This window comes from Lonchura striata, chromosome 1 (genome assembly GCF_050655825.1).
Source record: "Lonchura striata isolate lonStrDom1 chromosome 1, ASM5065582v1, whole genome shotgun sequence".
NCBI classification, from domain to species: Eukaryota; Metazoa; Chordata; class Aves; order Passeriformes; family Estrildidae; genus Lonchura; species Lonchura striata.
Genome location: NC_140703.1, coordinates 67,970,692 through 67,995,558, shown reverse-complemented (window position 1 = coordinate 67,995,558; position 24,867 = coordinate 67,970,692). Strand labels below are relative to the sequence as shown.

The following is a 24,867-nucleotide window of genomic DNA, read 5'->3' as shown; positions in this document are numbered from 1 at the left end:
TGTGAAAAATTTAAATCTTATACAAGCCTAAGAAAAAAAATAATTTAAAGATAACTGTAAGAAAAACATAGCAACTGAAATAACTTTCCTCTCTAAGAAATACAAGCAACTGAAATAACTTTAGTCCCAAGTGACCAAGAGGTCAAAAGGATACCTTTTCTACTATCATAATACTGACTACAGGAGATCAAGATCAGACTAAATAAACAAGAAGCTTTTCAGCTCAACTCCAGTGCTATGTCCATTTTTACATTGCTAACAAAATTGTTTTGCAATGTTCTCTTTTGTTTTTAAATTGGCAAAATGAGATTTGGGCTACTAGATGTAATTCTCTAATGATCCTGCCAAAATGACCAGAGAAATAAATTGTTTTTGAAAAATGAGGAGCTGTCCAAAAACATGTGTTCCTTGAAGCCACCACTATGTAGTTTGTCCATATTTCGTAGCCTAAAATTTAATTACATATAAACAAAGTCTTGCTACTGGCCTTGAATGGACTACATTTGGTCCTTTCTATAAGACTTCAAGTGAAGCATCTGAGAGTAAAAGCTTGGTGAGTAGCTGAAAAGGGAGCCAACTGCACCCCGCCTCAGCACTGATTAATTTGACTTGGAGCAGCTCTTTTACTGAAGGAAACTGCCCACCTTGGAACATCAATGTCTCCTGTAGTTTGCGGCCACATTGTTTTATCCTGTCCTTTCTCGGATTCTGTATTGCATTCAAAAACACACTGAGTAAAGTTAGCATCGTTTTTGAACCTCTTGTTGATGTAGGCAATACAGGGTCGATCTGTCACCCAGCAAGACCGGGATTTACGTGTTGACTTGGGATTTCGAGGAATGCCAATGACGGAAGAGCAGCGACGACAGTTTAGTCCAGGTCCACGCACAACTATGTTTCGTATTCCAGAGTTTAAATGGTCTCCCATGCACCAGCGGCTCCTGACAGACTTGCTTTTTGCACTAGAAACAGATGTACATGTTTGGAGAAGGTGGGTCCTTGTTTCTTCTTTAATTCCTGATCTGTGTTTCCATCAATAAGGAAAAATTAGGCGTGTTGGAGTGGAGACATTACTGAGATGGTGGGGAGAAAAAGAGTTGGTGCTAGATATAGTGCCTCTGTATTTTCTGTCTTCTCTTTTTACTTTTTCCCAGTCTGGAACAGCTTGATTTCACAGGTAGTAATTCCTCTTTTCTTGAGGAGTTGTATAAATCCTGAATCCTAAACAAATTGAGCTGCTCTTCCAGCTTATATTTAGCATTAGAATCTACTGCCCCTGTTCCCGACAGGATGACTTCTGCTAATGGCTACTGTCCTAATTGATCAATTAAAAGAGCTTCTCTACCTTCAAGGTGTATAAATAAAGCCTCTTTCCTATAACATTTTCTAAGGAAACAATCTATTGACAAACTTTCATTTGCATGCTAGCTCCTGGTTGGGTTTAGTCTTGATGATCATATAATATTTTATGACAGCAATGTGATTTCCTAGTGGTATTGTACATTTTGTACATGTAGAGGTACTCTGTAACTATAACATAAGGGGGACAATTTACTCTAATTTCCACTACAGAATGGTTAATTTTCACAAAACTTAAATATAGTTTTGTCAAAGGAGCAATTTATACTACATTTAATTTCCAGTGTGGTGAATTGTTCTGTGATATTCACTTGGAAATAGACAATTTTGATATTTTGCTTTTGGCCAAGAAGATGCGGTGTGTTCAGATAATGCTTGAGGGTTAACGTTCAGATTGTATATTTTCAGTTGATGGCTTTAATTTTTGTTTGCTGACTGACAACAAATGTTGCTTTGCAGAAAGACCATACTCATAGAAAGAGTAGCCTCAAGATTTTCACACAGGGGTTTTCTATTTTTGGGGAGTGACAGTTTCACAGGACAATTGCTCGTCAATTAGGAGTCACTGAGATTTCAACTAATGTTACAAGCATCTGTGGCTTGTGGAGCTATTATTAATGCTAGGTTTATTATCAGTTAGCAAAGTTAATATTGGATTAAGTTATGGCCATGTTATTGAGTTTCTTCTTTAAAACAGTAGCAGGTGTTATCATTAGGTGTTATCAAGGCTGCTTCAAAGAGCACTGCTGCAGCATTGTGAAATCTATATTAAATAGTTGCTTTCAGGCTGCAGAAACAACTCCACTGCCTTCAGAACTGCCTGTGAAGTGAAGTTCTGGTTGATGGGAATAAAAGGTTAGAAGATGTTGTTCTCAGCTGAGTATTTGAATATAATCCTATGCAGAAAAAGATAGCAATCAATTTGTTCCTTAGACTAGCCTTGTTGATATTTCTAGACAATTTACAGGCAAAGTTTTATAGACCAAACTTTTCCTTTTATTAAAGGAACATTCACAGTATGGTCACAAAGAATATATTTATCTAAAATTTATTTTAATTATTTGTTTTTAATCCTACTTTTCTTCTGCCCTTGCAGTCACTCCACAAAGTCAGTGATGGACTTTGTCAATAGCAATGAAAATATTATTTTTGTACACAACACAATACACCTCATTTCCCAGATGGTAGACAATATTATTATTGCTTGTGGAGGAATTTTACCATTGCTGTCAGCGGCCACATCCCCAACTGTAAGTACAATATTCCCACCTAGTGGTCATATTAGAAATTGTTGTTAATAATGCAAACTGCTATTTTCAGCTGACTCTTCTTCTTTAGGGACTCCTGTCCCCATTCTGCTAATTCCTTCAAAAAATTAAATTTCTAATTGCACTGTTACACTTTGATATACAGAATGTTTATAGCATTTTGCATTTGAAATGCTTATTTTATCAGATAAGTAGTACTTAGTAAGAATAATATTTCATAGTTATTTAATATTTCATTTAAGGGATGACCATTAGGATAATGATTCTTGTAACAAAACAGCATGCTTTATGATATCTACTCATTGATATTCATAAATATTTTTTGCATGGCCACTATTAGTTTGCATGACAAATCAGACCAGAAATCATCCCCTGTCTGCTCTGTTTACTATTTCTTTCAGTAGATCCTTTTCCCTGCTTTTCTTTTTTAATCTTGAATTGAAAATAACTTATATTTTCATCTCCTCAAAGTTGTGAGGTCTTAGCAGATTAAAGCTCAGGCAGGCAGAGTATCATGACTAAAAAGGAAGAAATATTTTATAAATACTGCATTATTGATGTGAATAATTGTTTTATTCAAATGGGATGCCTTGTCTATGCATTTAATATCTGTGACTATTTCTTCCATACTAAATATCATCTTGAGCATCCTGTAAAAATGATCTGTAGTTAATATAGGTCTTTGAAAAAGGAGGCAATGAGACCTAGAAAGGGCAAAGAGTCTCCTCTGAAATAATGTAGGTAATAGACACTGGAGACTGCAAAAGTGGTTTGCAGTAAAAGCTCACATATTTTTTCTAGCCATTTCAGCAATTGAGATTACTTTTTTCTTTCCTGTTACTTCTAGTTAAGAAACCATTTTTCGCAGATTTTATTTGAATGGTATGAATGTATGGGCTGGCAATGTGCTAAACATTAATGTAATTTTCAGACAGGCAATTAATAAAATCTTTTATGCTGTCTCTCTACTATTTTAACTAGAAAAATATTTGCTAAAAGCAAAATGAAAGACTACAATTATTGTCTGTAGTCACAAGAATAACATTAAGGTCCTGATTTTGCAAGTTCTTCATTGTAAATATTGACAAGTATGAGCAAGTACACACTGAGCCATCTTGGAACACAGGCTGCACTATCATTCTTTAAAGGACGTTGGGGGATATTTTTTTAAAGCAAACATTTTAGGCATCATTAGAAAATGATGATGTTTTGACATATTTTATATAAAAATATAAAACAGGCACAATGTTAATTAGGCTGCAGTTCCACTGAATGCCCTTTGTGGGTTTTAATTCTTGTCCTGGTGTATGATACTGGAGAACCATTCTATGGAATAATAATTTTGAAGTTCACTATTTCCATCTATTTATTTTGGATAATATTTGTGTGTGTGCGTGTGTGTGTCTGTATAGATAGTTACCTGACACAGCCTTAATTGTTACGCATCCATTTATTAAAATATTGTGTGCCAATACTGCCTTGCTCAGTAGCAGTGATTTTCATGCACTGATACAAAAGACTACATTTTGAAATTTGATTGTGCACACATTTCTCCACTATATAGGGACTGTGTGTATTACTTGAATGCTTAATTTTACCATCTGTCTAGGTCAATAAAATAAAAATAAATTGTGAAATAAAGTAATTAACTTAAAGTTTGGTTTCTGGCTTCAAATTGAATGATTCCTACTGTCTGGAATTAAAAAAAATATAAAAAAGGCTTCTTTCTGCCTATTCAACTCCATTCCTGTTCCTCATTGCCCATCCATAAAGATTAAAAGGAAGATGGATTTATTCATCACTGTGACAGATATGAAGAGTGCAGCCCATCCTCCTTCCTTAGAGCAGGTGCTCTCCCTCAGTCTTGCTGTGAATCACAGTTTCGAAGGGAGCAGATGCCCTGCTGGGCATCAGACCACTTGTGAGTATCCATCATATGATTAATGAAAAGAAGTTTCATACTGATTCTCAGACTTCTAGTGCTTGTGCATCCTTGAACTGCTGTGGAGAAGTGGATGGATTGCTGGTTCAGAATGCATTTCTTCTCAATCTTGAAAGGGCAAAGTAGGCCACTGAAAGCAATTGGTTACAAAAGGCTGCCTCACCCTCCTCTTTCCAGAAATTGCTAATGGGAAGAGAGAAGAGTTTGAAACTGGGAGACTGATATGACATCTCCACTGCATAAAAACTCTTACAGCAGGCCTGCTACTGGCCATTTTCTGCCAGAGTAACTCTTTAAGGGGGAAAGAACGTGTAAGCTTTCTCCCTCACTAACTCAAGGACTCCCAGAATCACAGAATGGCTGAGGCTGGAAAGGGGATGCAGGAGGTCACCTGGTCCAACACCCATGCTCAAGCAGGACCATCTGCAACCAGTTGTCCAAGACTGTGTTGAGACAGCTTTTCACTATCTCTGGGGATGGAGACTCCATCACCTCCGTGATCAATTTGTGTCAGTGTTCAGTCAGCCTCACCACGGAAAAGTATTTCTTCATTTCCATGTGGAACCTACTTGTTGTAATTAAATACATTAATGAGTAACTTTCTATCCACAAGGTACAGAGTTAAATTTTTGTGTTGCACCTCCTGAATCCCTCCCAACCCCAACCATTCTTTTAGTCTGTGTACTTCTGTAATTGAAACTGGGCTTGGTATTAGAAGTCCACTGAAGCCGTGTTGCACTTTTTTTCCAAAAGGAAGCTGTTCAGAGGCTACATAAACTGCCTTACTGGGTCAGCCCAAGGGCCTGTGTGCTTTAGCATTCTGCCACCAACAGTGGCTGTTTGCAGCTTACATCAAAATGCAGAAGTCTGAGCAAGCATATTGATTGCTCTAATAACACTCTGCTTCAGCATTTAGGATTTTAACTACTAGAGAGGGTGTTTGAGCTGTCATATTTAATAACCACTGAGGAATTCATCCTTCTAGACTTTATCTAATCTTTTTTGAAGCTACTTACACTTTTAGTTTCCATAATATCCTATGGCATTGAGCCTGACAATGCAATTATATAACCTTCAAAGCACTTGTCTTTGTTTTTCTTAAGCCTGCTTAAATACATAAAGTCACTATGTGATTTACTGTTTATACTATGAAAAGAGTGGTTAATCATGTCTTTATTCAGCTCCATATCCTGTATGACTTTGTAGGATTGAGTCATATCTCCTGGTGAACCTCTTTAAATCTACACCATCTTCTTGTTTGGTCTCTGATTCTCCATATCTGTTCTGCAGAGATTTTCTGGAATGTCAAAACCCTCACATTTTGTAGATCCTGTGCAATACATATATTCAATTTATCAACAAGCTCATTTTTACTAAATTTCTTCCATCTTCACTTTCATGAATGGTGGTGCTCTGATATTCCCACTGAAGGTTTTTGGGACCCATATTGAATTTTTAAAGTAGTAGTTCTTACTTATTTCCTCTTAGTATAGTTTATTTGTGGTGTAGATCATGTATTTACAGCCACTTAGAAAAAAATTTACTTTTTGGTCTGGAATAATGAAATATGAAAGCGAAAAGACTATAGAACAGACAGCAAAGGTCATTCCTTTAACTTTGAGATGATTGAAACAGGGATGGAATTCATGAAGAGATTAGCGTAAATCTCAGTATTCACTTGAGGTACTTTCATGTGGCCTATATCTCTAGACAATGGAGATCTACTCAACAGAAGCAAATTATTCAGATATCTCTGATGTAGACATCTACCAGATCCCTCTAGGGTATGGCTGGAATGATTGTCAACCTGGATCTCAATCCAGTTTCTTTTTATTAGATAGCTCATTTTTTAATGGAGTAAGATAGAAGCAAAGTTCCTTTTTCAACTGTCTCAGTCCTGCCTGTGCACATTTCCTTTATTTCAGTGAATCAGTCTGAGTTCTAGCAAACCTAGGCCAATTGTTCCTTAGAAGTCCTAAATTCTGCTGCAAAACTCTCAACAATCTTCTATAGAGTTAGTATCCCATTGCCTTTGATTTTTATAAAGCAGTTCGCCTATTTCTCATTAGTAGAACAGATGCTGAATATTAGATGCTTGAATTAAGTGTATTTGAAGAAAAGAGACAAGAATAAATACAGCAAAATTACTTTCAGAATGCTGGAGCAATTGCGGTTTTAGTTTTTTTGTGTTTTTTTTTTGTTTTTGTTTTTTTTTTTTCCTTTTTGTGCAACAGATTCTATAGTGCTCCCTCCCTTGCTAAAAAAAAGTTGTACTGTCACAGTTTCCTTAAACAGATGAATGAAAAATTCCCCATTTCAAAAAGACTTTTTTTCCTTTGCATAGTTCAGATTTGGGGTGAAATGGCAATTCTAGGCTGGGTGGCAGATTATTGAATGATTCCTTGCCTGCTGTAGAACAGGCAGTCTTAACTGTAGGACTCCTTCACAGTGGAACTCTTGTAATAGAAATCTGCCTTTTATCTCATGGTGTTTATTTTTGTTTTCTCTTTTAGGTCTGGTTTGGGATTTTTATTTGTTTGATTGGTTTTTTTGTTGCTTTGGGTTTTTTTTTTTTCCTTTTTTTTTTTAATCCAGACTAGGATGATCTGAATAGAAAATTTTAAATACAAATTATAAACAAATAAAATAAAAATATGCATCTTTGGTGTAAACAAATCACTCAAAAATCTGTGGGTAACTCAAGAGTGCAGAGAATGTTATATGTTTGTATGGAATACAGGGCAAAGATTACCGTAATTCCCAATAATCTATTCCAATAATTTTTAATATTTCACTCAATTTCAGTTCTATACTACTTCTATCCCAGGATCTGTATATGGACTTGCTTCAAATGCTAGTGTTTTTAATGTGTTGCCAATTGTATATATGAAACAATTTGAAATTGAAGCAAATATTAACAAAAAATATGAGCAGGTTTTTTTTTTATTTACTATATAATCTGAAGTGTTTTCTACTTTTAATTCTGATGTCTATTATATGAAATTGGGAATATTCAATAACTCTGCTACAATTATAGGAAGGTCATAAAATACAAAATACTACTTCCTTTTATTTTCTCTTTTCTGTTGGGGATGTCTTTGAGTCTTTCTGAAAAAAACTGCAACTGTAAAGAAGACATTATTAAGATGTTGTGGAAGTGTGAAAAACAGGACCTGTAAGGGAAAAGGTTTGCAGAAGATGCTTTCTGTTAATAGAAGCTGGTTCATAGATAAAAGATTTTGAGTGCAAGCTAGCAAGTGAAAGGAATCACTGCTTGCTACAAGGATAGCAGCTGTGACAAACACTTGAGGACATTGAGCAAGGCAAAAGAAATTTGAGGAGTTTAAATATATGTGACAATTTAGAAAAAATTTCCAGAACCCTTGCAATAATTTTGTTTTTCTACTTCTAAGAAGTCTATATTCAGCTTCTTACTTGCAGAATTCAAAATATCAGCTCTCAAATTGTGATCTGAGGGCTTCTGGTGCTATATGAACTGTCCACAAAACTCCATTAAATATTTAACGATGGCCTCATTAGGTCTGTGGATTAAAAGCTGAGATGTATGACCAGTATATAGTGTTAGCATTATCATGTTCAGGACTCGTTTGGTTCCATGGGTGCTGTGTGGTCTACAACAATTCTGAGAAATAAAAGTGGAAAAACTGATATGAAAATTGTCAGCTAGTAATTGAGAGATAATAGCAACCTATGAAAATATGAAGACACATTTAAAAACTTGTTGAGAGTTGTATTTTCTGCCCCAAGAGGGAAGAAAATGGTTCTTTTCAGCTTGTTTTTCTTTTTGTTAGATTAGGTTTCCCACTGTAAATTATAGCAATGATAAGTGACATACACTAAAGTTTTCTTTCTATTTTTAAAACAGAATCAGTGAAAACTTAAGAATCGGTTCCTATCCCAATTATTCTGTGATAATAGAGTGGTTCTACCTAAAACTAAACCATAAAAATTTAACACACGTATTTCATTGTGAACAATGAAATTTGAAGGCCAACTCAGTCTGAGTGTCTTGGTCTTGATTTTTTTTTTCCTATGGTTAAAAACATTGTCATATCTAGTTTGATACAGGTTTAGGTTGAAGAAATCACACCCAAATATATTATAATGATCTATCTTGTAGTGTACTCACGGGAAGAACATTATGCATGAAGAGCCAGGTTGCTTGTTGTAATTTGTATTTGTTTTTTCAAAGCATTGTAAATACATTTGCCTTCTCATAAAAGGTTTAAGTACTTTAGTATATTTCAGTTGATTGGCTTGTTGTAAAATGCTCATATCTATTAATTATTTAAAATTTTACTTTGTTTTGCATTACTTCATAAAATTATTTTATGTATTACATTAAAGATGTACATTGCTTTGGAGGAATCAATGTTTACATGAATTCTAATAATACACGATTTAAAGTTTTCCTTGTGCATAGCTATCTCTGATAAGTCTTTACTTTCAAATGTTCATGCTGAGCTTAAATGTTTTGCTGTTTTAAATATAAATTAAACAAATGTATAATTCCAAGATACTAATTTGTTTCAATTTACCTTGTATTTTTTAGTTAACTTAAATAATTTTCTTTTTCTTTTATTGTTGTGATCTGTTGTCTGTTTTGTCTGTTGCATGTCCAGGGTTCTAAGGTTAGTATTGCCGCTGTAAGTTTCAGTTTTTTGCCTTTTCAAAAATATCTTATTTTTGATCATTTTATATTATGGCTTTTTTTGCTATTATTATTCTTACTATTATTTTCTTATATCATAAAATGGAATGCAAGTAGGAGTATATTAGATGTAGTAATTAACTTTTCTTACCATATTTCCCTTAATAACCTAATGCATTGTCAGTGATGATGCTTGCTGTTAGCTCCTGGGCTGAACATAGCCAGGTCTGTGAGCAGATTTAAGTTATAAATGCACTTGTCAGTAGAGAAACTCTCTATGTCCTGAACATGTTCATTGTATGAGAGAATTTGTACTGCTCTTAAATTACACCGAGTAGTTATGGAATGGTGATCTGTTCACTTTTCAATGAATTTTAGAGATACCACTATCTAAAATATTGGTGATACTAGAAGGCAGCTTGATCAATAATGAGATTTATTTTAGACACTATTACAATACCCATATGCTGTATTTAACAGGTAGAAGGGATGGCAAGTTTGGTGTAAAAAAATCTGTCAGTCATTTTTTTTCCTCCATGTATCAGAATTTTAGGGAGACTGGTAAAAAAAAAATCTTTTTAATTCAAATTTTGCTGAAATCTTGCCAAAATGCACTAAAGTCTTATATTAAGTGAATTTACTACATAACTTGCAAAAATAAAAAAAAGCAATAGATATTCTGAGTGGTTTAAGACTATGATTGGCAAAATACAGTTGAAACTTGATAAAAACAAACATCAGGCAGTCAACTGGCTGCAAGTGAGCCTGATGCTATTTCAAGCATGAGTTCAAAGTTCAAGTTTCCATAACTACATATGAGTTTTTCTAGCAGACTATTATGGCTATGGAGTTTGTGAATATATTTTCTTTGCCTGAGTGCTTTCAAAAAATCTTCTTCCAATCTGTTATAAAAACCCCAGTTACCTATTATTCCAAAAGGTAGGAACAGAGCACAAACTAAACAGGGGAGCCCTGGCCAAAGAAGATAGGAAATACGCTGAAAATATTCTAAGAGTTGTCATTTTACTATTTTTCTAATATTATAGGGCAGTTCAGACAGATGACAGCCCTTCGCTACATCCCTAAGAGAAATTAAATGAAGGGCTATCTATCATTATGGTGACACATGCCACTTTGTATCTTTCACCTTTGAAAACAATTGTTTCCTTAATACTGCTTGGCACAGTTTGCACTTTTATAATTGTGAATGTGAAAATATTCTTCAAAGTAAGCTGTGAATGAGGCTAATAATGTTTTAGGAATATGGAAAGAAACAAATTTTTTGTTTTCTGTATTTTTCTTTCCTTTGGAAGGAAATTACCTTAAGAGCATATATATATATATATATAATTTTTTTAATAAATACTTCTAAGCAAATTAATAAAAGTAGAGAAGTACAATGAAAGTACTTTTTGAAGGGACTAAACTATGTGCTCAAAGTCTTGAAACTGTAAAGCTTGTTGACAATCAGTAAGAATCAGCCACCTTTAAACAAATTCTAAAATAGTATTTAGGCATATAATTCTGGATGCAGACAAGTATCACACATTCCTGTTTTCAATTTGCCTAGCTCCAGAGGTAAAAGTGTTTAAGCAGATATTTTTTTGGTTTGGATTAAGCTGACTGTTTCCTCACTTACCTGCACTGTTAAATACCTGAAGGCATTTGAAAACGTGACTCTGGACATTGAAGTTTCTTTTTGGAGAAAAAAAAAAAATTAGCTTTCAGAAATATTGAATTAATTCATAATTTTTCTGCTCATTCCCACTAAGGAGAGTCCAGTATTAGGAAAGAAACAGCAACTCTCTGGGACATGTGAGCTGCATGCCATGTCACTTGTCCCTTTTTACTTTCCCTCTGTTGTCATGAGGTAGCAAACATAAGTTGGAGAATTGGACTCTGTCAGGATTCTTTATGCTGTAAACATTCCAGGGAAAATTGATTCATGGAGACAGAATGCAAGACTGTATGTTTTTTCCCACTCCACTCCTCACTTTTGTTTATATGAAGGAACATAAAAAAGTAGAAGCTGTACACAGAGTAATTCCTTTAATCTGTTACTTGTTTGCGTAGCCTATGGAGGAATATAGGAATATGTTGCAACCTTTTACACTATGCATTGTTTTATTATCTGCCCTTACTTTATCTTTATGTAATTTTTAATAACTTTCTCATTTATATTATACTTTTTCTCATCATTACAGCATGTAAATGTAAATAATTTTCTCACTCTTCATGCTGCCTTACTTTGAATTTCACTCACAGCTTACGTTAATGGCATCAGTAGGAGATTTTTAAATAACTTTTCAATCTATCTGCCATTAAACGTAACAATTTAGATTTCTATGTGTATGTACTGTCTTTGTATTTCAGTTGTGTTCAAACTGTTTAATTCAATTATCTCCTTTTAAAGACTGAATTGGAAAATATTGAAGTGACACAAGGAATGTCGGCAGAGACAGCAGTAACGTTTCTCAGCCGTCTGATGGCAATGGTTGATGTACTAGTGTTTGCCAGTTCACTAAATTTTAGTGAGATTGAAGCTGAAAAAAACATGTCTTCTGGAGGTCTAATGCGACAGTGCCTAAGGCTTGGTAAGTCAGCACACAGGATGGATTAAATAGTTATTTACAGATCAGCGGGTTGGGATGGATCAAATAGTGACATGTACAGGAAAGAACCTTATAGGTAGAGCTTGATGTGGTAACATAAAAATCCCATTTATTATTGATTTTATATGTTTTTAAGGCCAATTCAATTTAGTCATAAGAAAGACGTGTCTGAAAATGTTCTTCCTTATGTAGTTCAAGTTGTATATATTCAGGGAGAGTAAAAATATTGAATTTAAGTCAGTAAACAGATTATTTTTTTTTTCTGAAAGCTGCTCTGCTTACCTCCATGTTGCAGTTTTTCATATCCAACTCTCCATGGAATTTGCAGCACTCTATAGGCTTTGTAAAATAAAAACAGTGCAGCAGTGCAGACACTGTAGACCTCAAATTATTTTGCAACAGTATGGCATTTATTTTCACTATTTACTATTATTCATGCTACTTATTATGATACTGATAATTGTACTGCTCCTGTTATAAAATCTGTGAGTTTTTCTCAAGTCTCACTTTTTAATCAAATTTTCAATTACTGCCTACTAGCAATGAGTGCTATTTGATGTTCTAATTGACGCTAATTGATGTTCGAAATATAACATTGAAAAAATATTCTAATTTGTGGCATTTTCCCTTCTTCTTTTAGTTTGTTGTGTGGCTGTGAGAAACTGCTTAGAATGTCGACAAAGGCAAAGAGAGAGAGTAAACAAGACGTCATTAATTGGCAGTAAACCTCAAGATGCTCTTCAGGGTGTAACAGCATCAGCAACAACCAAGGTAACTGAGCCTTAGGTAACCAACAGTAAGATGACAAGTCTGAAACACTGCCTTTTAAGGATCAGAAAATAATTGTAACTGCCTTCTCAAATATTTGATAAAAATCAGCATCAGGAGAAGCTTAGGATTTTCCTGTTAGCTGGTTTGTGGTAAAAGTGTGTCCAAGGAGGAGGCTTATTTGAAAGATGCAGACCTTGATGCAGGAATGTGACTGTAGCAATTCACCAGCTTTTTGGCCTACTTGAAAGAACAAGTCCCCTTACTCAGTTCTGTCATATATATCTGCATAGATTTTTTAATTCCATCAGGGTACTCTCCAGTTTTGATGAAATCACATCTCTGTTAGTGGAATATTTGCATTCCAATAGCTTCAACAGACTTTTGAATGCATATTAGGTATCAGTGTTTACAATCTGCTTTTAGAAGTTAATTTTATTGGATGTTCAGTTACCACTTAGTTTTTCCTAGGTAATCAATTAATTCTTTTTTTTAAAATATATTTTATTACATTTTTAGATTGTAAATTGACAGCTTTAAGACTTCAAGGATACAGAAATTAAAATCTGAAATAATTTGACAGAGCCCATGATTAAAATATAAGACATTGCATGATGTAAAGGATCCCTTCTCTTTTGTTTTTATATTTTAATTACTAAATCAGTTTTTTTCTTCTCTAAAGACTTTTTCAAATAGCTGCTAAAAAGTTAACTCCTTTCACAATATTATTTCATTAAATCTCACAAAGCCATTACCTTTTTAAATATTGTTGCATTCAGTGCAAGCAAAATCACTAAAAGGAGACCTTTAGGTGTTCAGACCTCACATTTAATATATTTTATTTTTCAAAGGAAACATACTATTCTATGTTTTTTAAATAGTATCAGTTATTTTATCAGTAGTCTGTAATAAGTCTCAGTAAAATTAACATTTATTTTTATATTTCTGTTCAGCATTTTTAAACATAACATACATATTAGAAATAATTTGTTGTTCTGTTATGAAGAAACTATAATCTGAAACAAACTTTTGTGTGAAAGTTATTATCGTAACTCTGTCTAGAGATAAAGTTGTTCCAAGCTACTGGAAAGATATAACAATTTATCTCTAAATAGCATTAATACAATAATTCAAAGCATCACTTAATTTCTAGAGCCCTTATCTGAGTATTAGGTAGAATATAATCTAAGATTGATGTAATAGCTCAAAAAAAAGATGTCAAATTAAGGTTCTAACAAAATTCTTTGATATTTTGAGGGGACCAAAAAATCTCACTTCTTTTTATTTTTAGACTCCCCTTGAAAACGTCCCTGGAAATCTTTCTCCCATAAAAGACCCTGATAGGCTTCTTCAGGATGTTGATATTAATCGTCTACGAGCAGTTGTTTTTCGTGATGTGGTGAGTAATGCATGCTGTAATTCTTCTGCAAAATCATCACTTGTTTTTTGAAAGAGATTTTGATTGTACCCAAATCAAAAATATCCTTCATGTGTGGCACTTCATATATTATCTGCAAACTATCCACTTGTGACTTTGTAACTATCAGCCACCTTCTGCACATAAAAATTATATTGATTGAGCTATTTGAGATTAGGAGTTAACTGTGTTTAACACTCAGCCTTAATCTTATACTAGACAAATAAACACAGCCAAGATAAACCAGTTACAATTTAAGTTGATTAAAAATTATATTACTAAAGGTGTCAACTATTTGTCCAACAAGTGTAGAAAGAAGAATTAGTATATATGCTACAGAAATGCAGAGAATCAGTTTGCAAACACACTTCTCACTTCACTGAACATATTTATGTATGCAAACATATATAAAAATGTTTTACAGATTTTTATGATTTTTAGCACAAAAGCTGCAGCACAATATACTTGTTTTTAAAGGTAGTGCAAAAGGAATTATTACCATATACCTGCAAGTACATATATTACATTTAAATTCTCCAGCCTGAGTTCGAAGAGCCAATATTCTGTCACCTATTCTTTTCTTAATTAATGGAGAAAAGAATACAAGAAAGCATGTTTCTGGAACTTCTATGCAAGAAATTAATAAGAGAATTTCTAGTTATTTTAAGACCTGCAAAAACATGCAGCCAGGTTAAATATCACCCAAAAACCATGAAGAACAAGCACTGGATTTGTAATAGAAAGTACATACCTGTGGAACTGAGAAAAGATGAAACAACTATAGGAGTAGATAGAAAAAGTTTTGATTTTATCATGTAAAGTTTTACATGATAATAATAATAAAAGACATTTCAGTTGAATTAGGGAAATTAAATCTCAATCAAGATAATATCTAAGCCATAGATGGCAGTTTCCCTTGAACAGCAGATTATGTGGGATGAGAAGAAAAGAAGACAGCAAATTTATAGTGGTCCTGGCTTTCACTTAAATCTGTCCTGGAAACCTAGGATTGCTGCTGACATCTGAGAAAGGGGAAATCAGAATGTACAAGCTGGAATTTATTTCTGGAAGAAAAACAAGGGTACATTCTCCCTGCTTCTATATGTTACCAGAAGCTGTTATGCTTGTTTATGCATCCAGCATCAGCTAGAGAAACATCAGTGAGCTTAGATTTCCCTCTCAGCAATTGTACCCTTACCTCCTTCTGTCAGGGGCCTTCACAATCTTGTCCTTGGGGCAGCAGAAGACAAGCAAGTTGCCCTTGCTTCCAGAAGCCTTTGAAGCTTTTAAAGAATAGAGTCAGGCCTCTGTTTTGGAAAGTCCATTGACTCCACAGATCCTGAGATTTGTGTAGTTGCCAAATTACCGCCAAAATTCAGTACTTAATATATGCTCTGTGTGTGTACTGCTCCACTGAAAATCCACTCAGCCTTCTGCGTTATCTCTTTGCTACTATGCTGGCAGAAGCAGCATTTCAGAAAGCCATTAAGACTTGTGATATTCTTGTAGAAAAATTCCATTAAAATATTCAATATTCTAGATGTGTTTCTTTTTCCCTGGCACAGGATGACAGCAAGCAAGCTCAGTTCCTAGCTTTGGCAGTGGTTTATTTCATCTCAGTCCTGATGGTCTCCAAGTACCGCGACATCCTGGAACCACAGCGAGAAACTGCGAGGTCTGGGAGCCAGGCAGGTAGAAATATCAGACAAGAAATAAATTCACCAACAAGTACAGGTAAATTTATTTTCTTCAAATTATTTGTGATTTTTAAAAATTTTTCTTTTTTAGAACTGTCATTTTTTTTCTACAAAGTATTTTTAGTGAGTAGCTTAAGACCCTAATAATTCCATGCTACTTTCTTCAAGTATAATAATTTGAGGTTTTAAAATACATTGGCATATGTCATGTATTCTCTATATTTGCTTATAGGGTATTACTAATTTTCACTTAGGTTTTTTTATGTTTTTATTTTTCTTTAATTTGAAAATAATTTTTGAAAAACAGGGTTCCTGCTGGAGTTGAAATTGTAAAGGACAATGTAGTTCACTAAAAATCTTTCTGAATCTGTTCTGTGTTAGGAAGAATAGATATCTTTATACCACAAAATAAATAAACAGAGGATACAGCTGCTTGCCTTCATGAGCTCCCTTTGTTTGAGTGAGGAGGTTTGTGAAAGGGTATTAGTGGAGGACTGGGTACTTTCTTGAAGTCCTGCTGTATTGGTGCCTGCATTTAAAAGCCTATGGTAACAATACAATAAAAAGAAAACTTTGCTATTGCCTTTGGCTGAACTGTTTGTGATTTGTTTTAGTAGTGGTTTTAATGGCATGTGTTCTTCAGCCCAAAAGGAAGGAGTCTGTTAGGTCTCAGAACCTGTTAAAAATGAGGGATGCAAACCTTAACCCACTCTGTTTCAAATATATTGCACTTAGTCCAACATTTTTTTTCAAGTCTGATTGGATTGATTATAACTGTACCTTCTGTGCTAAAAGAGTTGATAACAGGAGCTTCATTTGTCCACAAAATTTTTTGTGTATGTTTTTGTTATTGTATTGATCTTTAATTGCTTTCTTCATTTATGGAGCTGCTAATTTTTATTCTTCATAGAATTTTTCTTCCAATTTGTGTTATAGTCACATTTAGTCATTATGATTCATCATAATGTTTTAATTTGCAGAGTTTATGTAATTTTCTGAAGTCAATGTGCTTGTAGGCTTCCCATTTGAAAAATACTACATGAACGTAGTCAGCTAAGAGAAATCATAATTCTTTTTGCCTTCCTGATTTAATGTTAAGATTCTGAATTAAGAAACTGCTACTTTCATCCATTATTGTCTTGCCTATTTCCTTGTATATATCTATCTGTGTCTCTTTTTCCGTATAAATGTTGCTCTTGAAGTGCCCAAATAATAGGTATGCTGTTTCCTATCTCTTGATATGGAAATTGTTTTTTTTTTCTTAGAAATGCCTTTTTTTTTTGTTGGTAATACCATATTTGCATGTTTCAATGAGATAGGATATCTGTCATGGATCCACAGTGGACCAGGCCACACATGAATACTAGCTGGCTCACATTTGATTCCATGATTTTCTCCACAGTTGTGGTCATACCATCTATCCCTCACCCAAGTTTGAACCATGGATTCCTTGCCAAGTTAATTCCTGAGCAGAGCTTTGCCCACTCATTTTACAAAGGTAATATTAACATCATCTCCTAACCTGTTTGGGTGTTCTTATTTAATGTAATGCACTTCAAGAACTAAATGTGATGTTACTGTTGATAAATAAATATACGCCTCAGGTTACATGGAGATCAGACCTGATGATACCTTTAAAACTTCCTGTCTGCATTCTTCTAGAAAATCTCTCTCCCACTTTCACTACAATTTTTATTATTATAATATAAATTATATAATTACAATTAAATATTATAATACTTAATTATTATAATATATATTATATCACTAATCTTTAGTTATTATAAAATAAAAGGAAATCATTAAAAAACAGTCAGGCAAAGGGAATGGATATAGGAAAATTTAAATGCTTTTGGTTTGTGGTTATTCTGCTACAATATTAGGCCCATAAAAATAAAATCAGGCCTGTTTTTAAAATATTGCATACCACATGAAGTATAAAGTAGTTTTGTAGTATTCCCTTTCCCTGTATCTTTTCCTGTTCTTTTGCCTTCCTTTCTCACTTTTTTTCTTGCCTTCCTGATGGTATGTAAACCTCTGATACTGTGTGTGAATTATTTATGCCTGTTAATGTTCTGTGCTGTGTTTCTCTTGAAGGAAACCAATTTTTCTACCAAAGCAACTATTATATGTTTTGGGCCTGATTTGTTTTGTTTTGTTTGTTTGTATGTTTTAATAGGTACTCTAGAAGGTAGGAACGTGGGGGGCTTTTGTCATTTCTTGAAAAAGAGAGGGTTACCTGAATGTAACTTGAGCCAAGTTTGCATATACATTTCCAAAATTATTTGCATGCAATGTGCTGTAGACACAGAATGTAAAAGTATTTTAAAAATTTAATCTAATGAAAATGTCCTTGGTACAATTTTGTAAAATCTTACTGGGTAAAAAGACTGATTTATAAAAACCATAGGTGATTTAGAATGTATCCAGTTTATAAAGAACAGAAAAGTTAACATCCTACATCAGTAATATGGTGGCTTATTCCTGTCATGTGCTGTTCTGGGAGCATTCTGTTAAAATACTTATTACATCAACTTAAACTATCAGTGTGTTAATCTGGAATTTCTTGAGCTTTGATGTGTATATGTATGTATGAATTTGATGTGTTAATGCATATTATAAATTAATTTTTAACTGTGTGGAAGCCAGGGTTTGTGATTTTGATTCATAAGATTGTCTGCCATGCAAAGAAGAAAATATTTTTTATTGCTCAATATTAATATTATTGTCTACAGTACTTGTTTTACCTTGAGTTCAAGTAAAATAGTTTTGGCTTTCAAATAGTTCAATAGAACTACCTTAAAAGTGTGAGCAGGTCAGAAAGAAAAGTGGTTTGGCTTTAGAAATAAATTATTCAGCAAAGGAAATGTTGTCTGTGGTTAGGTTTTTTTATTTGTTTATATCATCAGATCCTTAAGGGTTTTAACTGTCTGAGGTCTCATTCTCATACTCTTTACAGCTTTACCCATTGGAGGGAAAAGAATTCCATTTTTTATATTGTGAACAGAGTTCCTCAGTTTTGATCATCAGCAAAAAGCTAAATGAAAAAATTGCAAATGCTGTCAAAAAATGCCAGAAGTCAAAACATATTTTGTCATTTCAAGAGAATCTTTCATTCCAGTGGATAAGCCAATTGGGTTTTTTCTTAATGAACCTGACTTGGTTGCGGATGTTGGCAGCAAATGTAATTTTTGAATATTATTTTAAATTTTAAGGTATTTTTACTTAATACCAAGTGGTTTAATGTAGCCTTTAAAATTAACAATACATTTTTAAAGCAAAGTCCTACTTATTAAAAAATTGATAGAAATTTGGTTGTTACTTGGAAGTGAAGACATATTTTATTCATTCCATATGACACTAGATGGATCTAAATAACTTTTTCTTTGTTTATTAAGCAAATACTATCATAATTGTTAGAACTGTAGAGGAAAAGATCTTGTTAATTCAGGAAGAGGGATTGACTCCTTAAAAGAAAATAATTTCTCCATTTTTAGTAGAATCTAATTATCTGACCAGGAAACCAGGGAAAGGGTAAGATAGAATTAGGTATATTATAAGTATTTAAGGTAATGATTTTGTTCTTAGTGAAATTCTTACTTTTTTTTTCTTTTCCCATTATGTGGGGCGATAGGTTTAGTTAAAATCTATTTAAATCTGTGTGGGACCCTACTTGTCTCAGGCACATTACAGTATGTGATCAGTGAATACTTCCTATTAGTAGCTGCAGCTGGTGTCAAGTGTGGGTTATAATAATTTTATAATTTTATTTGAAATAAAAGACCTTAAAATCTATTTTGCAGGGAAATATATCCTACCCTTACAAATGTTTGTAGATGGGAAAATAATATTTCTTTTACTATTATTCAGATATTGTTCATAAGCTAGATGTTATCTTATGGTGCTTGAAGATAAAAGGCCACACCCAGGAAGGAAAAACTATTACAGTAGTGTTCATGACTACCATTAACAATAAAAATATTTATTTCTTTATAACATTCTATACTTCTGTATTTATTTTGCCTTCTAACCTGATCCATGGGGAGAGAAAAATATATCTGTATCTCTATATTTACTCTCATAAGTTTTTTGAAAGTGCTTATGTTTCTCCTCCTTGTTTCCAATAATTTTAAAGGGTCTTCAGTACTTCTAAATTAGTCAATGTGTAGTCAGTTAGACAAAGTAGATCTTGCAAAATTAAGAGAAAGTTCTCTTTCTTCAATTTAGGTCATACACTTTGAAGTAATTAATTACCAGAGTTTCAAGGGAAATGGCAGATCAGATCTTTTGTATCTGAAGGTTGTCTGAAAAACACAGTCCTACAAAAGTAAATGCTGCAGTCTTGCTTCTTCCTGTTCAAAATACCAAAGAAGTGATTAAATTAAAAATCGATTAATTATTTAAACAGGGAGATTTAGTAAATATGAGAATAACATTAAAAATGAATGTCCAAAACCTCTGTACTGGATTTTCAGGGTTTTGTCTCAAAATCATCTGTCATGCATAAGTTCTACTTTCTGGAAAATATTAGCAGTAAATCAATATTTGAGCTAGTCATCTTCATCTCCCTTGAAAATAGGTGAAGAGAGGTTAGGGCATATTTAGGGTACAGTTCTTCTGACCTACTTTGAGATCTACTGGTCACTAGAAATGCCAATATTTCTTAATTCACTATAGCTGTCACTGTAGACCTCTGTCTTGGTCAGATCAATTCTGATTCCTTTTGTCATGGCATAACCGAACTCCAGACACAAACACTGGTTTACAACAAAAACTGGAATCAAATTCTTTGATTTTGGGCATTTAATCCAATAATGGCATTATGTGTCTTAGTAATATCACCATCCACATCTATAATTTTTTAAAAATATGTTTACAGATACAAGTCTGTTAGTCAACACATCATTAGTGTGCATTTACTGATTAGCAAGAGCTACCCTTTTGAGCTTAGCATAAAATGCCAAAATTTTCACTTCTGACATGGGAGCAATTAGAGCAACTTAGAAAATATTGGTTCATTCTCTGTTGATTTCTCTGCTTAGATAATGATACTTTCCCAAAATTGGTATGAACATATCTGTTTTATGTCAGGAAGATATGGAACTAGAGAAATAAAAACTAAGAGCAGTCTTTTCTCTTAGCAGGCAGAGCACAATCTGTACATATTTTGAGAGAGAAATACCTTTCCATCAGAAAAAGAGGAGAGGCAGAGGAGCATGGTATCTTCTGTTAATAACAGCTAATAAACCTTACCATGTAAAACCGAGTAACCTTTTCAAATTACAGCTACCAATTTCAAGTAGATTTAGCTAGAGTGGTCAGGATAACTTGAAATTAGTTTTCCCACTTCTGGTTGGTATTGAAGCTGTCCTTGCTTACCTTGGTCCAATATTACCAAATATTGGACTATTTGTTTCAACAGTGTTTCCACATCTCCAGTGTGAAAAGTGTGAATCTTTTTTTTTTCCTTTTTACACTTCAGCTGGCATCCTGTTAACTACTAAGAACACAATTAAAATTAACGAAGGAACAAGTATATATTTTCAGTTGAAAATTGATGTCTCCATTTGCATTGTTCAAGAGTGTTTCAGAAATGAAAGCATGGCAACAGTGCCATTTAGCTTATAATATATTGTGTAAAGCAAATCAGTATGTAGGTTATCAGAAACTTCAATCAAAAGTTGACTTTTCCACTCCCTTGCTATCACTACCCATATTTTTCCCAAAACACTGTAAATTAATAGATTTCTTAAATGTACATGATACAGATTGACTGGAAGCTATTGACTTCTTTTTCTTGATAGAATGAACTAGATTAAAAGGTTGCAGAAACAGCTTTTTCTTTGAGGACAAGTATCCAGTTTTTCAGGTCTCGTAGGTATGTAATTCTCTGGGCATTACACTGTTTGTATTTCTAATGTAGCAGCATAGAGATTTCCAGACTATTTTCAAACTATTTTGCATAAGGGTAACTGCCTAAATATAGAAAGTGGACTAAAGGACTAATTTCCATTGCCTGTGAAAATGTTCTTTGCCTCAGGAATTCCTGACAAAACTCATGTCTCTATCCTTCTCAAAATCTAGTTGTATATATGTTTCCAAGAAAGGAAAAGGCTATAAGGAGCATGGGTGATAATCATGATTATCATAAAATTCCAATTCTATTGAATTTCTGCCTGCTGCTAAAAATAATCATACTGCTCTTCTGATAAGACATATGTTCCTTATTCCAGCTACAACTGAAAAGACATGCATTTGAAGATCATGAGATAGTAATGAATACATCTTAACCTATTATTTATTGCCCTTGACCAGCTACTTAAGGCATCATAGGAGATGTTTGCACATATATTTCATTATTAATTGATCAGTCATTATGTATGCATGAAGCAGTTGTAATAGGGATTATTTTTATTTTCATTTGTTTGTGCAAATTACAGATGTTTAAATTTTTTAAAAAAAAACTTTCAGTTTTTTTTTATGCTTTTTGGTGCTTAAACCAAAATGTTTTAATATGTTTCTTTGTCTATATGGAACAGTCTCTATGTTCCACTGTTAATTTTTGTTGCTGGATGCTGTGACCTACATGAAAGATTTTTTTAAAATTTCATTTGTAAGAAATGTCTAATTAAAAAATCACCATCTTTCTCAGTATGCATCAGAAATACAGATATTAAGTCCCTCTAAAATAGTTTTTTTTAAATTTTTTTGGGTTTTCATCAATTTTTTGAGTTTACGCAGTACAAAATAAATGAATAAAAATATAAACTGAAAAAGCTAGGGAAATTCACCTATGGAAAAAGCATATTACCATATTGTTCCTAATTTTCATTCAGCTTTTATTTCAAAATGTAAATATCTAGTTTACTCTAAAGCTAACATTTATTTAATATATCTTCTAATTCTCTTATTTTTATTGTATCTTTTTAGGATCTTTTTGTTAAAATCTTGGTAATGCTTTGGTTTAAGACATTTTGTTTGGCAGCTAGGTAATCAATCAGATGGATGTCTTATCCATCAAACACTGAGTGAAAGACCTTTGATTAGTAAAGAGGATTTAAGACATTGATTAAAGGCATTGCCTAAGCAGATCAAGAGGTTGTGTCTGTCATAAATGGCTCTTTCAATGTCCTTTCTGTGGTCAAGTTAGGTATGGCCTGCCTTAATGACTGCAGGGAAAGAAACAAGTGATAAAACTTTTGAGGAATTAGAGCACATAGAAGAAATTTCCAGTGAACAAAAAAAGAAGACATGCACTTGCGCTTGTCCAGCTGTGAACAGAGGCTGATGGAAACTGTCCTCTTCAATCACTTCCCAGTCTTGATTTTCCCATCCTAAGACTCTCCTGCTTGATCCCTCTCCCATTTCAGTGCCCCTCTGCTTTTCTTGGTTGACAGCTACATCCCTTCTCCTCACAAATCCACTCTAGCTAAAAGGAAAATTCCCTTTGTCTTAAATCTCCTGTACCAAGATCTGTGCCCTTCCAATTGCCAACCTACCCCGGATGATTTCCTGTCTGACTTTCCTCAGTCACCTCATTTTCAGCTGTGCTCCTGCCCTCAGCCACACCTATTGAGCTCTGAGGTATCCTTGTAGCTTTTCCTTTTGCCAACCAGAAGCTGCCATGGCATGTGCTCTACTTCCACCTCTTAGTGTGCACACGTAGCAGCATGCTGTTAAACAGCTGAATCCACGCTGCTGCACTGCTGTCCTGGAGGAAGGAAAGGGACAGTGTTTGGTCTGGCAGGAATTTCAGAAGTCTGGATAAATATGTTGGCTAAATAACAGATGCAGGCTAAATGCAGGCTGCGTTTATCAAATGTTTTTGTAGATAAAAGACTGATAGTGAAAGAATGGAAAATTGTAACCCTAAGCCAGGCTCTTTCCCCTCACATTTTAATAAGACAATTTACAAAGAAACTTGTTTAAAAATATTTTAGAACAGCAAATGAGTTCTGCTCTCAGTGTTGGTCATGTTACTTTGAGAAATAACAGAACCCCATGAAGTCTGTTAGTGGGACATAACTAAATTTGCCTATTAATGAACAGTTACATGAAGATTAATACCAGCCAAGCTGCCAAAATGAGTAGATTGTACATGGTTGGGCCAAGATCATGATAACTATAAAGGGAATATTTACTTTGATAAAAATGCTTTCACATAGAAATACCAACAGAAGAGAAGGTCATGAGTAACAGATAGAGAGCAGCTTGGAATCTTAATGCTTCTTTTAGGGGATCTCTACTCACTGTTGTGCCTCAACCTCCAGGGACATTTCTATTGCAAGTTCATTCTTGATTACTTCTCTCAGTGTACTTTTAAATCAGACCCTTATTAAACTTTGATTCTGTTTCCTTATTTAGTTTCTCATCCCAGTTTAATCATACTGCTTCTTACACATGAAAATTAGTTGACATCATGATGTTGCAGGGAAGAATTTTTCCACTCTGTCTTTATGGCATAGACTTTAGAAATTGATTTGTTGACTCTTACACCTATGGAGGAAGCTGCAATATCACTGCCTTCTTGGAATTAAAGCATTTTCAGCGTGTAGGGTACTGTTTCTGGAAGTTTGTAGAAAACTGCAAATGTTTTATAAAAGGCAACTCTTAAGGTTATCACCAGTGCTTTAAGATAACTATGCAGAAAAACAATTCATAAATTTTTCAGTGCTAATGTAAAGGTGATGGCAAATTCTATCTCAAGATTGCCCGAACTCTTTCACTGCCAAATGTTTCTTTATTGTTTACAACAGAAATTTGACAATTATTTGGGATAGTATTCCTTTTTGATATTTTTCAGCCATATTGTAAGCAATTAAAAAAATAATTTACATTCATCTTACTTTTGAAAAATTTCAGCACATTTTTATCTAGGAGGAACGTTTAATGATATGAAAAGGAATAGAAGATCACAGGAGTATACACTTATTTTTTTCCATCTTTTTAAAGTAAATGAATATTAAAAGTGTGATTTGTATCATCATTTGGTATAATGACGAAATTGTGTGTATTTGCCTTACATATGAAATGGCTCATTATTAAGTTAATAAACAGGAGGAATGCAGCTTGTATTTTTTAGCCATATGGAAGCAGTGCAAGAGGTATTTAGGTAACTCAGTAGGTTAAAAC

The 24,867-nt window shown here is 33.7% G+C and overlaps 1 protein-coding gene across 17 annotated transcripts in view; it reads left to right on the top strand.

Annotated features, from left to right (window-relative positions):
- The window catches only part of NBEA (neurobeachin), a 450,877-nt gene that overhangs the window by 141,865 nt on the left and 284,145 nt on the right, over window positions 1-24,867 (top strand). For 8 of the 17 annotated variants that reach the window (XM_085579103.1, XM_085579142.1, XM_085579093.1 and 5 more), the window contains exons 23-30: window positions 774-991; window positions 2,456-2,609; window positions 9,213-9,236; window positions 11,655-11,835; window positions 12,494-12,624; window positions 13,913-14,020; window positions 15,604-15,772; window positions 17,138-17,233. In XM_085579103.1, coding sequence (XP_085435229.1) covers window positions 774-991; window positions 2,456-2,609; window positions 9,213-9,236; window positions 11,655-11,835; window positions 12,494-12,624; window positions 13,913-14,020; window positions 15,604-15,772; window positions 17,138-17,233 — 1,081 coding nt within the window. The remainder of the gene's footprint in view (window positions 1-773; window positions 992-2,455; window positions 2,610-9,212; window positions 9,237-11,654; window positions 11,836-12,493; window positions 12,625-13,912; window positions 14,021-15,603; window positions 15,773-17,137; window positions 17,234-24,867) is intronic. The other 9 variants (XM_085579187.1, XM_085579172.1, XM_085579123.1 and 6 more) reach the window with 4 other exon arrangements.